This window comes from Mustela nivalis, assembly GCF_964662115.1.
Source record: "Mustela nivalis genome assembly, chromosome: 9".
NCBI lineage: Eukaryota > Metazoa > Chordata > Mammalia > Carnivora > Mustelidae > Mustela > Mustela nivalis.
Genome location: NC_139028.1, coordinates 62,467,440 through 62,482,675, shown reverse-complemented (window position 1 = coordinate 62,482,675; position 15,236 = coordinate 62,467,440). Strand labels below are relative to the sequence as shown.

At 42.2% G+C, this 15,236-nt stretch overlaps 1 protein-coding gene across 3 annotated transcripts in view; it reads left to right on the top strand.

Annotated features, from left to right (window-relative positions):
* Positions 1–13,686, top strand: part of POLD3 (DNA polymerase delta 3, accessory subunit) — a 64,680-nt gene extending 50,994 nt beyond the window's left edge. For all 3 annotated transcript variants that reach the window (XM_082749685.1, XM_082749684.1, XM_082749683.1), the window contains exons 10-12: positions 4,190–4,305; positions 5,677–5,752; positions 10,896–13,686. In XM_082749685.1, the coding sequence (XP_082605811.1) occupies positions 4,190–4,305; positions 5,677–5,752; positions 10,896–11,098 (395 nt within the window). In that variant the 3' untranslated portion in view covers positions 11,099–13,686. The remainder of the gene's footprint in view (positions 1–4,189; positions 4,306–5,676; positions 5,753–10,895) is intronic.
* The last annotated feature ends 1,550 nt before the right edge of the window (positions 13,687–15,236 follow it).

Here is a 15,236-nt window from a genome sequence, read left to right as displayed (position 1 = left end):
TTTACCACAGTTCTTATTCTGCACCAACAAAGGTTGTTTTCCTGGGATAATGTTACATTTTACTGTTTGAGTGTCTTTTATCTGAAGAGCTGCAAAGTCATTACAGATAGATTTAAAATACACGAGTGTAAGGGTGCCTGGGTGGCTCAGTTGTTAAGCATCTGCCTTTGGCTCATGTCATGATCCCAGGGTCCTGGGATCAAGCCCTGCATTGGGCTCCCTGCTTCACGGGGGGCCTGCTTCTCCTTCTCTCACTCCCTCTGCTATGTTCCTTCTCTACCTGTGTCTCTGTCTGTCAAATAAATAAATAAAAATAATTTAAAAAAATAAAATACACCAATGTATGAAACGTTGCTTATGCTTGTGTCACTAAAAATAAATCAAGGGAGAATGCTTGCCTTGATAGTAAAGACTAAAGTAGGGAGACATGGATTCTAGCATATGAATGTGGGCAGATTTTTTAAAAACAAATAATAGGAGGGGTGCCTGGCTCAGTGGGTTAAAGGCTCTGCTTCGGCTCAGGTCATGATCTCAGAGTCCTGGGATTGAGTTCTGCATCGGGCTCTCCGCTCAGCGGGAAGCCTGCTTCTCTTCCCCTCTCTCTCTGCCTGCCTCTCTGCCTACTTGTGATCTCTGTCAAATAAATAAATAAAATCTTTAAAAAATAATAATAAAACAAATAATAGGGATTTTGTGGGATTATTATGAGTGAATGATTAATGTTTGTAAAGTCCAGAAAATTCTAGTTGTTTTCTCTATCCTTCCTTTCTTAAGATATTTTCCTTAAAACATTTTTTTTTTAAAGATTTTATTTATTTATTTGACAGAGAGATCACAGTAGACAGAGAGGCAGGCAGAGAGAGAGAGAGAGGGAAGCAGGCTTCCTGCTGAGCAGAGAGCCCAATTCGGGACTTGATCCCAGGACCCTGAGATCATGATCTGAGCCCAAGGCAGCGGCTTAACCCACTGAGCCACCCAGGTGCCCCTCCTTAAAACATTTTTTTAAATAAAGTGAAACACGATTTGAAAAACCAGATAAAATAGAAGTTTTGTAATAGATAGTAACCTCTCCTGTCTGACTCATCTACTTGACTGATGCTTCTCTTGTCAACTTTCTCCCATCTGCCTTCCATCTTTGGGGGATTTGCTAAAAATTCTTATTCATTACAAGTTCTTGGCTTGCTCCCTTTTCTTTTCTCTTCCCTGGTATGGTGGGGGTGGAGGGGCAGGTTTACAGCATTTCATTCCTTTGTCATCATTGTAATCATTCTCTTTGGGGGGATGTGGAAGGGAGAGGGAGGCATATGCTCACTCTTCCTTGACCTAGAAGCCGCTCAGCCCAAATGTAGTTCAGAAAATGATTGTTTTCCTTTATTAAAAAAATACTGTTGGGGCACCTGGGTGGCTCAGTGGGTTAAAGCCTCTACCTTCAGCTCAGGTCATGATCTCAGGGTCCTGGGATCAAGCCCTGCATCGGGCTCTCTGCTCAGCAAGGAGCCTGTTTCCTCCTCTCTCTCTGCCTGCCTCTCTGCCTACTTGTGATCTCTCTCTGTCAAATAAATTTTTTAAAAAATACTGTTATTTGTGTTCAGTGCCAGGGAAATTGTGATGTCTCTGCCTCTCTGGAGGTTAGAGTCGGGGTGTAGGGTTGGGGGGATCTAGGTAAACAATTCCATACAGTGCAGTGAGAGGGGTCTTAGAGGATGGTACTAGGATTAAATGTTTTAATGGTTGCCAAAGTGGAAATAGGATTAAAACTCTTAAATTTATTACTGTGAGTACTCAAAATTCCTTTTGTTTGGCTTTCTTGCTGTGTAAAGCTTCCTCCTGCCTGTGAAAAACACGTGACACAGCTTTCTGAGTTGCTATACCTTCAGAAAAATGAGAGCCTGGTTCTGTGGTTTGACTTTTGCTTACTTGAGCTCCTGTTATGTTCTAGCCTCCCAGAGCTGGGTTACTGGCTGGACTACTTTCCTCATGTTTCTGACTCTTATTTCCCAGACTTATAAAGTTTTGGGGCCCATTTCATACTGAAGTGTATAATTTATTGTTTCATTCTGGCTCTTGTTTTGCTTCACCTCTTTAGGTCATTTGGCCTTCAGCCCTCCACTGTCATAATTTTTAACACTGACCTAATCAGTTGGGAGAATTTCAGATCCAAGACTTGTGCTAAGAATTTGAATACAGCCAGGAGGTTCAGGGAGCAGGTGAGGCTAAGCAGCTATCCAGTCTTTTTACCAGCAATTTCTTTGTGATGATTAAGCAATAGGTCAGCTGAGGAGTTTCACTTCCTCCCTCATGAGCCTTATACAAGACCACTGTTTCTGGGATTGTTCAGGAATGATGAGATCCCTCTGGTGATTCTCTCTTCTTGGGTGATTCCACTTCCAGAGCAATATTGCTTTCCCAAAAGTATTCTTTCCTGCTAATCTCACTGTAGTGAAACAAACCTCATCAATAGGCGATCACTAGAAATAGCGGCCCTATACAATACTGAGCAAGTCTTAGTTGTTAGAGCTATAATTGTGACTGTTTCAAGGTAGTTTTTCCTTCAGTTTATGCTCTTAAGGTCAGCTGGAAAATTACAGTCTAACAAACATCTATAGGTGATTGCAGATAAACCTTACATCACGGTCACAAAAATTCTGGCATGGAACATTTGCTGTAATCTGAGAATTATATCCACTTAATCTTAAAAGAAAATGTCTGCCCTGAAAGCTGAGGCAACACAGGATAGTTGGACTCGTAAGGCTGTGGCATCAGACTGACTGGAGTCGAAAGCTTCCTGTTTCAGTTGTAAGCTCCATGACCTTGGCAAGCTCATTAACCTCTTTTTACTCAACTGTAATGCGTGAATAATAATATTTGTCAAAAAAATAATATTTGTCTCTTAGTGTTGTTGTGAGTATAAAGGGAACAATTATAAGTGGAATGAATACATGACACGTGGTGGATGATCAGTAGATATATATTTTTTTAAGATTTTTAATTTATTTATTTTGACAGAGAGAGATCACAAGTAGAGAGAGAGACAAGTGGGGGGGTGGGCAGAAGCAGGCTCCCCACTGAGCAGGGAGCCTGATGTGGAGCTCGATCCCAGGACTCTGGGATCATAACCTGAGCCGAAGGCAGAGGCTTCAACCCACTGAGCCACCCAGGCATCCCTGATCAGTAGATATTTATAAAACAACTTTATATCCTGACTTTCCTGTCAAATAAAAGGTTTAGCTAAGGTGATCTCTAAGGTATATTCCAGCTTTAATAATTCTTAATTCTTGGGGCGCCTGGGTGGCTCAGTGGGTTAAAGCCTCTGCCTTCGGCTCAGGTCATGATCTCAGGGTCCTGGGTTCGAGCCCCGCATCAGTCTCTCTGCTCAGCGGGGAGCTTGCTTCTTCCTCTCTCTCTGCCTGCCTCTCTGACTACTTGTGATCTATCTCTGTCAAGTAAATAAATAAAATCTTTAAAAATAATAATAATAATAATAATTCTTAATTCTTGGGGCAGCTGGGTGGCTCCGTCATTAAGTGTCTGCCTTCAGCTCAGGTCATGATCCCAGGGTTCTGAGATCAAGCCCCACATTGGCTCCCTGCTCAGTGGGAAGCCTGTTTCTCCCTCTCCCACTCCCCCTTCTTGTGTTCCTTCTCTCACTGTCTCTGTCTCTCTGTCAAATAAATAAATAAAAACTTTAAAAAAATTCTTTGCTTTTTCTTTGTATAAAGTTAAGAAAATGTGTATTTTTTAAAAGATTTATCTATCTATTTGAGAGAGAGAAGGAGGCAGAGAGTGATCAGAGGAATGGGCAGATGCTCTCTGTAGTTACTACAGACTGGGCAGAGGATCTGTAAGCAGACTCCCCACTGATCACAGAGCCTGACACAGGACTTGATCCCACAACCCTCAGATCAGGACCTGAACTGAAAACAAGAGTTGGACACTGAACCAACTGAGCCACCTACGCACCCCAAGGAAATGTATATTTTAAAGATATTTAACTGCAGAGCCTATGGTTTTCATGAATTACTGCTTGCAAAATGTCCTGTGTTGGACACGAAAGTTTAAAAAGCCACTGGAGGGATGCCTGGGTGGCTCAGATGGTTAAGCGGCCGCCTTCGGCTTGAAAGCCACTGGAGAGGGCGTTGTACCAGATAGTGCCACAATTCTCTTATCTAAGCTTGTTTCATTATTTCAGTCATACCAGACTCTCCTGGGGATTATGAAGCTGAGTCACCATCCCCACCTCCTCCTCCGCCTTCTCCACCTCCTGAACCAGTACCGAAGACTGAACCAGAACCTCCTTCTGTCAAGGTAAAGCTTTACTGGGACAGTTGCCTTTCCATCTGTCCTCTATCTCCCAAGGACCTGAAACTCCTGTGCTGAATCGGTTGCTGCTGTACAGTTCACAGATACCAGTAGATGGCTCTTGTCTCATTTTGCTCTCCTGTAGTTACTACAGACTGGGCATTCCCTGTCCTCACCTGAAGCGAGAGTTCAGTGATAGGCGCAAAGTCTTAGGAAGGTTGCTGAGGTCAGGCCTGGGAGTAGTTTTATTTTTCTGACCTCTAGCATCAAGGCTGCTGTGCTACCTTACTTCTGTTGGAATTGCACCAAATAAGGTGTTGCCTGCATCAGAGCAAACTGTGGAAAAATAGAGTAGAACAAACAATTATACACATTTGTTGCTCTTCAGAAACTCTTCTGGAAAAGGGCAAGGTGAGAAAAGCTGGCAACAAATGGGGAAATACAGTTCTGAATGAACTTCAGCTGCACCTTGTCTACATCTATCTGTGTAAATAATGAAGAGTTGAGGAGAAGGATGCTAACAAGTTTTTTTCCCCTTTATGACTTTAGTTTTCCTTAATCCATTATGTTAAGACTGTCATTTAAATTTTGCACTAATTTTTCATTAGCTAAGGAGAAAATGGTTAAAAGACCAGTAGAGATAAAAGGACATTGGTATTAGTAATACCTGTGTAAGACTAAATTAGATGGGGGCAGTGTTGCAGTGTCAAGTCTAAAAAAAAAAACAAGTATTGGGGCACCTGGATGGCTCAGTTGGTTGAGTGTCTGGGTCCAGGGTCCTGGGCTTGAGCCCAACATCAGGCCTCCTGCTCAGCAGGGAATCTGCTTCTCCCTCTCCCTCTGCCCTTCTCTCCTTTCCTCCATCTCGTGCTCTTTTGCGCTCTTTCTCTCAAATAAATAAGTAAACCTTTAAAATATAAAATAGCAAGTTTCCCCAGCAAATGGGGATGCCATGGAAACATCTCATCTGGTTTAGGGGCCTTCCCTTTGTGCTCCCACAATGTCTGCCACAGCCTCTCCGTTAAAGACCTTGTAACCACATTGGATTGCAGTGGTCTGTTTTCCTTGTCTCTCATCTTGACTAAGGTCCTTGTCCTATTGGTCTTTCTAACCATGGTACCTGCACTACTCCAAAAAGTTTGTTGACTGAATGAACACAGTTCTTGGCTGAATGTGCTTTTTATCTCATAAACAACTTGCATATACAAGAACGTAACTTGTCTGTGTGGTAGGACTGGTCCCTAAAAGGAAGTGGGTAGAGTTCCTCCTTCAACTTTTTGTCATCATGGAATATTGGAGGGCAATTGTTGTAGAAATTTTTGTTACTTTTCTCTGTAGATTCATGGTTGTAACCTCTAATTTTTCTTGATCTTTTAGAGCTCAAGTGGAGAAAAAAGAAAACGAAAGCGGGTGCTGAAATCGAAAACCTTTGTAGATGAGGAAGGCTGCATGGGTAAGAAGCATTTTTGGCTCTAAATCTAGAATTAGAATTATTACCATAGAGAGGCTTCATAATCACTTACAGAGCAAGTCACCTCACACTTGAGTGTGCACGTGACTCACCCCCAAGTGAGACTGGGCCGCTTGTCTGGCACACACTCGGAGTAGCAGAGTGTAGAGGAGACTACAGTTAAAGTCAGATCGTGGGTGCATGTTTGGGCCATATGCTGTAAGAACATGCTTTGAGATATTGGATGAAAGTCACATCACCTCTGGTGGGGAGTTTCTTGATCTATGGAATAGATGTAAAATACCCATTTTTATGTGGCTTTGTTAAGATACAGGTGAGGTAATATTTAAAAACACTTTTGGGGCACCTGGGTGGCTCAGTTGGTTGAGCATCTCACTCTTGATTTTGGCTCAGGTCATGATCTCCGGGTCATAAGATCAAGCCTGGCTTCAGGTTCCCTGTTTAGTGGAGAGTCTGCTTCAGAGTCTTTCCCTTCTGCCCTTTCCCCTGCTTGCACTTGCTCACTCTCCATGTCTGTCTATGTCTCTCTCAAATAAATAAATAAATCTTAAAAACAACAGCAACGACAACACACTTTCAAGGTGGAAACCATAATTACTAACTTAAAATGTTACTGACATTGAGAAACTTTTAGTTTTTTATAGGGGTTGTTTTATACATTTAAACAGTGGAAAAGAAGCCCCCACAGATGCTTAGACTCTGAAGAGAGTGTAAGAATCTTCATGGTATTTTGTCCCGTTTGTTCTACAGAGGGGTTTGACTAATCCACATCACTTCCTTTATAAGTTGCCTGTTGGTAAGTCATGTTAGTAAAAGCACGTGCTTTCTTTGGTGTCCTAGAGGGAAATGAGAATTTAGGTTTTGAATTATAGGTTGATTCCTTCAGCCATTGTTTAACCTTGCCCTCCCCTTCCACAGTTGACTCCCACTTCTGTGGGGCTTTCATGCTTGAAGCTGGAGGGGATGCCCTAGTCCTGGTGCTGCCCTTTTGTGTTTAGAAAGAGTTGCGGGCTTACGCTGCCTTAGGCTCAGGTCATGATCTCAGGGTCCTGGGATCGAGTCCTGCATCGGGCTCTCTGCTCAGCAGGGAGCCTGCTTTCTCCTCTCTCTCTCTGCCTGCCTCTCTGCCTACTTGTGATCTCTCTCTGTCAAATAAATAAATAAAATCTTTAAAAAAAAAAAAAAAGAGTTGCGGGCTTAGGTTTGTAAACCCCTTGTTAGTTGGATAGCCTGTAACTGTAGTTTCTCCCTTCCTGCAGCACTTGCTCTCTTAAAGAAGTATTTTTTTCCCTTTGTTGATTTTCCTTTTCTGGTTCAAACTTTTATCTTAAAAAGATTGATCATCTCTGAAGAATCCACTTTTCCTATGATATGTGGTTGTTAGAACTAGTATGAACTCCATCTCATTGTTCCTCACCTCCCACTCTTCTGAAAAGGCTTGTGCCATTTTAATTGTAGCATATGATCGGGGAATAAAATTCCTTACATGTGGAAATTTGTCTTTTCAGTGCCAGAATTTTTTGTGAGCCTATGAATTCCAGACTTTGAGAAGGGTTGGTTTTTTGTTTTTTGTTCTGTTTTATTTGCTTTCAATCTTTTAATAGTGTACTGTTAAGCATTTTGGTTTGACTATTGATGATATATATATTTACTGTTGAAGTTCTTATTCTTTTTTTTTCTTTTAAATTCAAGAGGACAAAAGCATCACCACTAGTTTTTTCCTCCTCCTACCCCAAAAGAAAATGTCAGATATATCATTGTGAGCATTCACTGGGAGTTTGTGGCTAATTACTTATTGCTTTGTTCAAAACACAGCACTCACGTTTGGGCCAGGTATGGGATGGGGTTTTTTGTACTCCTGTCTCCAGACAGGACTATTAAGAGCCTTGGATGCTGCAGTGAAAACTGCTCTCATAGCACTTTTTTTTTTTTTTTTTAAGGTTTTTAGTCCAAGCTCAACCTAATGAATCTTGGCTCTTGTTACCAACAAAGGAGTTGTGTTTTCCTTTCTCTTTTTGGACTCTTCCAGTGTACCAGCACAGGGGGTTTGCCCGATCCTGTGCTGGATCAGAGTTGGTATGGGAGTTTTAAAAACTGGTCTTTCTCTTTCTTTGAGTTTGCTGTGGAAACTGGGGAGTTGAGCCCCTGAGATAAGTTTGGGGTAGACTTCTAGATGAAGTGGATTTCTAAGAGCAAAATATTGTTTGAGTAGAGAATAATAATTCTAATGTTGCCCATGTAAACTTGGTAGGTCAGAACAGTTGCATGTTACTCAGTTAAAATAAAGACTCTGTATTTTTTATATTGAAATCTCCTTTGTCCTGTAGTTTGAAATAACTATAGCTTTGAATATAGAAATCCTTCTTACAGCTCTCGAGGTACACCAAGTGTGCTGCTTAAGAAATTTTATTGGTGTTGCCCTGACTGGTTTTTAACTCCCTCAAGCAGTGCATTGCACAGAACTGGCAATGAGACAACCAGTGGTTTCAGTAATAAGTAATGAAATAATGAGCTAATTGATGTTGGAGTTCAATATTATAGACCTGCCATTTGAATACAAAATATAGCTTATGAAGGAGCAAGTCTTATACCACCAACTAATAGTAAGTTGTTTCTTTTTTAGATCTGCATGTGACTCTTCAGACTTTCCTAATTTGAGATATTGAGTAAATAGGAGCTCATAAGTTTGTTCCAAAAATCCAGTTACATAATGCTTTTCAATTTGCTTATGAGATGGTGGTGGTATTCAGGGATCATAATTGCTAAACTAATAGGTATGCCATGGGAATTCCCTAAGTATCTTAGAGTAACATTTCTCAAACTTGGCTGAGTAGATGCATTACCTGAGGACCTTGCTAAAAATCAAATTGTGATTCAGTAAGCCCTCAGGCAGGACCTGACATTCTGCATTTCTAGTAAACTCAGGGGAGAGTCGCATGCACTCGTCTGTGGAGCGCAATTGAGTAGTAAGGCCTTTGAGAACACTTAAGATATATGTTTAAAGCTTATCAGTGTTTTTAGCAAAGTGAATTCTAGGCTCTTGAAAGTAATGACAAATCCTAGGAGTTCTTGAGGAGGAACCGTTAATTATGCAACCTCAATGGCATTAGATGGCTGTGGAGAAGGGATGCTCCACTGGCCACAGCCAGTTGACCTCCAGCATGGCTTTCCCATCGTAAGGGGAGAAAAATCGCATGGGCAGGTACTTGCCTAAGATTACTAGGTGCATCTGTACCTTCTGTGAGGTGGTGTTATCCCCATTTTACAGGGGAGGAAAGAGCACTGACTGTCAAAGTGTGGTCAGGAGACTAGCATTCCCTGGGAACATGTTAGAAAAGCAAATTCTCAGATCTATTCCTGATTTACTGAATCTGAAACTGGAAATTGAACAAGCCCTGCAGGGGATCCTGATGCACACCAAAAGTTTGAGAACATGTCAGTGGCAGACTAGATGGTAGAATGCAGATCTGTTTGATTCCAAAGCCACTGCCTCTGGAACAGTTTGACTAATATATTTTATTAGAAAGAACAATCAGTAATTAAGTGCTTAAAACTATTATTCGTGGTGCACCTGGGTGGCTCAGTGGATTAAGCCCCTGCCTTCGGCTTAGGTTATGATCTCAGGGTCCTGGGATCAAGCCCCACATCAGGCTCTCTGCTTAGCGGGGAGCCTGCTTCCCCCCACCCCCCCCCCACCTGCCTCTCTGCCTACTTGTGATCTCTGTTGTCAAATAAATAAATTAAATCTTAAAAAAATAAAAACTATTATTGTTCTTTAATGGGAAAAATACCTTTCACTTCAATCGCTTGTACATTTATTATCGCATTAGGTTACTGTGTTCAGCGAAGAGGAGAGGTTTTCCTTTACTGTTTTTCTTCATCCTCCTGCTGCAGCTTCGAAGGCTGAGAAAGAATTTAGACGGTCATACAGCCGGTTATACAGCTGCTGCAGCTCTCTCTAGTCACAGGAGGGTGGCATTGTGCTGTTTCTCGTGTATGGTTTGTGCGCCTCAGTAATACTGAAGAGACGCTCATCAGCTCTGTGACATCATTGTCAGAAGTTAGTGCCTGTGCCTGTCTTCTCTTCAGCTGCTTTGTACTGACTGCTCACTTTTCGAAGTTTCCATTGGGAAGAGATCAGTGAATATTATTGGTTTAAGAGAAGGCAATATATGCCTTCGGCTGATAGGAAGTTAAGAGAATTAGTAACTTTGTTTCTCATTTTATCACTGTCCTTACTTAAAATGATAAAGTTTGTCACTTGAGGCAGTTATCATCGTAATGGAGACTACTACTAAGTCTTGAGTCATTCGGAACTAAGAACTGAACAGCTAAGTAATCTACATTTCTTTGTACTTAGGATATGCAGAGTGAATGATACCAGGATAGAGCTAGCCAGGAGGGTCTAACTGTAAGCCTTGTTGGACAGGATGGGGACTGGCAAATAGAGTAGAGATTAGGGCTAGGGAAACCAACAATGGAAATAGGTAGGCACTATTGGGTCAGGGAAGTGAGGATGAAGAAGTTAGTCAAAGCACGGAGATAGAAGTAGGTGTTTGAGATACAGACAATTTCAGTGCAGAGTTTAAGAAGTTAGCTAGCATAGACCAAGGACCCAAATGCAGAATTCGGGTAATCAAATGATAGGGGCCCATTAAAAGGCATAGGACGTAGCATGACACAGTAATGTTGAATGTTGATTCTGAGCCCCAGCTAGAGTCTGTGTGAGCTCAGGATACACAGACTTCCCACTTGTGGCCAGAAGTGATCTCCCAGTGGAAGAAAGCTTCAGGACTAGGTGAGCACACCTGCTTTGATCAGAGGATCTGAGGGAACCAGAGGGAACAAGACATCTCATTCTCTCTCTCTCTCTTTTTTTTAAGATTAATTAATTTATTTGACAGAGATTACAAGTAGGCAGAAGCAGACAGAGAGGGAAGCAGGCTCCCCGCTGAGCAGAGAGCCCAATGTGGGGCTCAATCCCAGGACCCTGAGACCACGACCCGAGCTGAAGGCAGAGGCCCAACCCACTGAGCCACCCAGGCACCCAACATCTCATTCTCTTAATTGTATTGTTCTAAATGACTCGACCCATTCCTATCCCATTTTTTCCTTATTCTGCCAGTGACTGAAAAAGTCTACGAGAGTGAATCCTGCACAGATAGTGAAGAGGAGCTTAAGATGAAGACCTCCTCCATACACAGACCCTCCACTATGACTGTGAAAAAAGAACCCAAAGAAGAACGAAAGGGCCCAAAGAAAGGGACTGCTGCTCTGGGCAAAGCCAACAGACAAGTATCCATTACTGGCTTCTTCCAGAGGAAGTGAACTGCCATCTCTGTTAAGTCAGAGACATGGAGTGGTCAGAGGAGAAGACCAAGACAGACAGACTCTCACTTACTGTGTAAGTTCATCCTGTGCCTGACCTTGCCTATATCAAAAGACTTCTTCCATCCTGTGAGGTTTATACTGTTTCTGGTTTTTAACCAAAGGGAAAGCACCTGGAAGCAAGAGGCAAAAGAATATTTAAGAAGCTGTTATGTTCTAAGGACATTTTCTTAAGCACAATCTTTGACCTGTTCTGGAGAAGAATCCACTCCAAAAATAAATTGGAACAGGTTTCAGAATTATCACTGAAGCCATTTAGTTGCTAATTCATTGGGCCCTTACACACCCTCTGCCCTGAGCACTTATGGCTCAGGAAGTATTCCTCCGTGTTCCTTTGCATTCTGTGGACTTGTGTGGGTCTTCATTTATCCCTGAATTTTACAGGACGTGTTTACCACTCCCTCTATAATCCCTTCCCCACTACCGTACTTCTGTGTGAAGCCATTTTCTGTAAGTCTTGTAAATCTTGGTTGGACTAAAGGCTGAAACAAAAATCTCCCTGTAATTCTCTAATCCTCTCTTCCTCTGTTAGAAAGTACACGGACTCCTGGCTACAGACCAGCACATTGCTGGTGTTCTCTCCCTTTCACAAAAGCTCTCTGGACCTTCACTCTCAATTAGTAAGTAGGGGAAAGCCTCAGGCAGAGCACAAATAGAAATATAATGTTTGACTCCACCAGAAATGACTTAGTGTCCACCCTGATGGCAGCGGAGGCCTTGCCATGTTGCTGACACACAGCGCACTTTACACTTCTTTTGAGCTTTGTCTCCTTCCTGCTCCCAATCTCAGTACCTGGAGAGTGAACACCAGCCAATGAAATGGAGGCTAAGAAGAGAAATCCCTTTCCACGTGCAGGGTACAGTAGTCAAGAAAAATTTCTCCTTCTCGAGGAACCTGAATGTTCAGAAACAGCAACTTTCCAGGAATGGAAGAGAGAAAGCACACATTTTTATACAGATGTTGCTCATCTGTATTTTTAACCCTCCCATTTGCCTAAAAATACAAGCTAGCCAAGAAAAGATGGAGAAACTGAGTTGTTAGGACTAAACAGCAAGTAAAACATTTTCATTTGTTACTTATGGAAAATCGTCTAGTCCTGTGATAACTTTTGAGCAGTTTTCATTATGGCTGGATAGTGAGCTCGGTGGATGGAGGTGGTGGTGTAGTGAATCCTGCACAGTGAGTTCCAGGCAAAGGAATGCAGGCTCGGCTGCTGGCGTGGCTCACTACTGACAGACGAGGGATGTCTGACTTAGCCTGCGTATGTCGTGATGCAGTCAGCCGTCTGCTGTTTAAGGTTAGGACTTCGACTGACCTTGGATTAACGTGAACGTCTTTACCAGCCGTCCCCCAGGGCTTCCTGGCCAGGCACTGTGTGGACTTGATTGAGACCAGAAGTTTGGGAGATGAGTCCTGGCATTACATCTAGGACTTGAGAAGGCAGAGGCTTTGTGTAGCAAGCAGAGTAAAGCTTGACATATTCCATAGCCCTTTCTTTCTAAAATGTAAAAGGATGGAAAACCTCAACTTATCTTTCCAAAAAACCCTCTGGAGAGTGATCTCTTTTAGGTGGTTATTTTTGTCATTGCCTCTAGTCCTTTTTCTTAATGAGAATGGAAAATTAAAGAAAAAACAGTCTAGTTTTTTTTTTTTTTTTTTTAATTATTATGCTGGGATCTCTCATAAAACTGAATTTTGAATTGGAAAATTCTTGGTGGTGGTTGGAGTTCCCTCTTTGAAATGATGATGCCCATATCCATATCCAGTCTGCTGCCTAACCTCTGAGCTGTCTACAAGGTTTAGGAAGGAGTGAAGTGGTGGCCTTTGTTTTCCCTTTTTAAGCAAAACTCTACTGTGTTCTCCACAGGAATTAAATACATTTGAGAAGCTGTGTTAAAACAGTGCTTCAAACTGAATGTCTGCTGGGGCGGTTACTCAACAGGACAGCCGCAGTGTGCAGTCACCTCAACTCTGAATGGAGACAAGGCTGGTTTCCAGTTTATATTGTTAAAATTGCACACCCCGTAGTCTGAGATGAACAAGTTATTTGCTGCCTTCATCATTTTTTCAGCCCCATGGGAACTCTTAGTTTCAGCCAGACTCAATTTTTAGTTCGCTTCGGAGAAAATGTAGTCCTGATCTTGCACACTGTATTTGTTTGGCTTCATCACTTGCTAGCCATGTGACCTTGGGCACATTTCTAAGCCTCAGGTTCTTTGTCAAAATAGAGCTAAAATGAGGAACTCTGGATTTGTCAAGACTGAAAAAATATGTATTTAAGTAGCATAAATTTGGTATACAGGTGGTAGCACGGGGCACCTGTTCAGCGTCTGCCTTCAGCTCAGGTCATAATTACAGGGTCTTGGGATCAAGTCCTGTGTCGAGCCCTGCATGGGGCTCCCTGCTTAGCGGGAAGCCTGCTTCTTCCTCTCCCACTACCCCTGCTTGTGTTCCCTCTCTTGCTGTCTCTCTCTCTATGTCAAATAAATAAATAAAATCTTAAAAAAATAAAAAATGTGGTAACACATAGGTGCTTTCCAAATGGTGGCTTCCTTCCTGATGTGAGAAATGATGCCAGCAGCTACCAGCTTTCTGAAATGTTGTCAAGGATATGAATCAGAGGTTAGACTCTTTCAGGGTCATCATTCTGGCTGTAAATGTGATCAAAGGGAGATGATGATAATTGCCGTATTTTATTTTATTTTTTTAAAGATTTATTTTTTTTGACCAAGAGAGATCACAAGTAGGTAGACAGGCAGGCAGAGAGAGAGAGAGGAGGAAGCAGGCTCCCTGCTGAGCAGAGAGCCCAATGCAGGGCTCAATCCCAGGACCCTGAGATCCTGACCTGAGATGAAGGCAGAGGCTTAACCCACTGAGCCACCTAGGTGCCCCGATAATTGCCCTATTTTATGAAACAGTTTCCAGAGTAGATACCTTTCTTTTGAAAGAAAGTGAAATTCCTTAGCTGTATATACTATTCATGAAAACATTTATGTGTATCTACTATATGTCAGGCCTCTGAGCTGGGCACAAGGGGTATAGTAGAGTCCTATGCTTGTCTGCAGGATCTAGCGGAAGAGACAAGCCAGTAAAATGACATTATAACGTCCTATGGTAGAATGCAGTGACAAATAAGCACAGGCTTCTCTGAGACCTCAGGAGGGTGGACATTCTTTCTAGAAGAGAGAAAGCTAAGGAGATATTTGAAAGGTAAGTAGGATTTGACCAAGCAAAGAGGAGTGAAAAAGATTTTCTAGGCAGAGGAGCATGACTTTGGGTGGAAATGGATGGCAGACTTTGGGAGTAAGAGGGAAATAAATGTATTGAGAAATGAGGCTGGGGTCCTGGTGAAAAGTTAGGATTTTATTTGAAGACTAAGGGCCAACTAAAGAATTTTAAGAAGAGGAGTAACATTAGAAGTTGATTGTCATCTGAGAGGGCAGCTGGCATTTTCTTTGAGTTGGTATGTCATATAGTGAGTCTTTCTACCCATGCATGCACATTGTATCTTAGTTCTGGTACTATTAAAATTAAAGTTTTAGTGGGATTAGAGAAAAATGTCACCATTAAAATGAGGCTGCTTCATTCTGGCAGCCAGTGTAGACAATTGCAGAGTTTCCCTTCTCTTCCTCCATCAACATAGATTTCTCTGGCAAGAAATAATTTCAGTTTTTTAAAAACTGATTTAAAAAACAGGGTAGTTTTCTGACACTCTCAAGGATCTCTGCCTCTACGCAGCTCCCTGAAAAGGGAGGGGCGGGGTGGGAGGGGGCGAGTGGAACAGTTCTATTTCTTTTCTATCTTTGTTTCTCTAAGAAGACATTAGTTATTTTACAGGAGAGTGCTGAAGAGAAGGGCCATATAAGGAAACTAAATAGTTTCTCCAGGACAAGAGTAGAATGAGTGCATAATAATGTATTTGCCAGAAACGTACTCTGTCAAGACTCGTTTTGGTAAACTGGTCTCCTTTCATTGGTTCCGGGATCTCAGTGTGCTGTAATGCAGCTTTTTACCACCATGAAACATTCTGGGGCTGCCTCGTTTTGTTGTGAGAAGACAGTATTGCTTTCTGAGTTA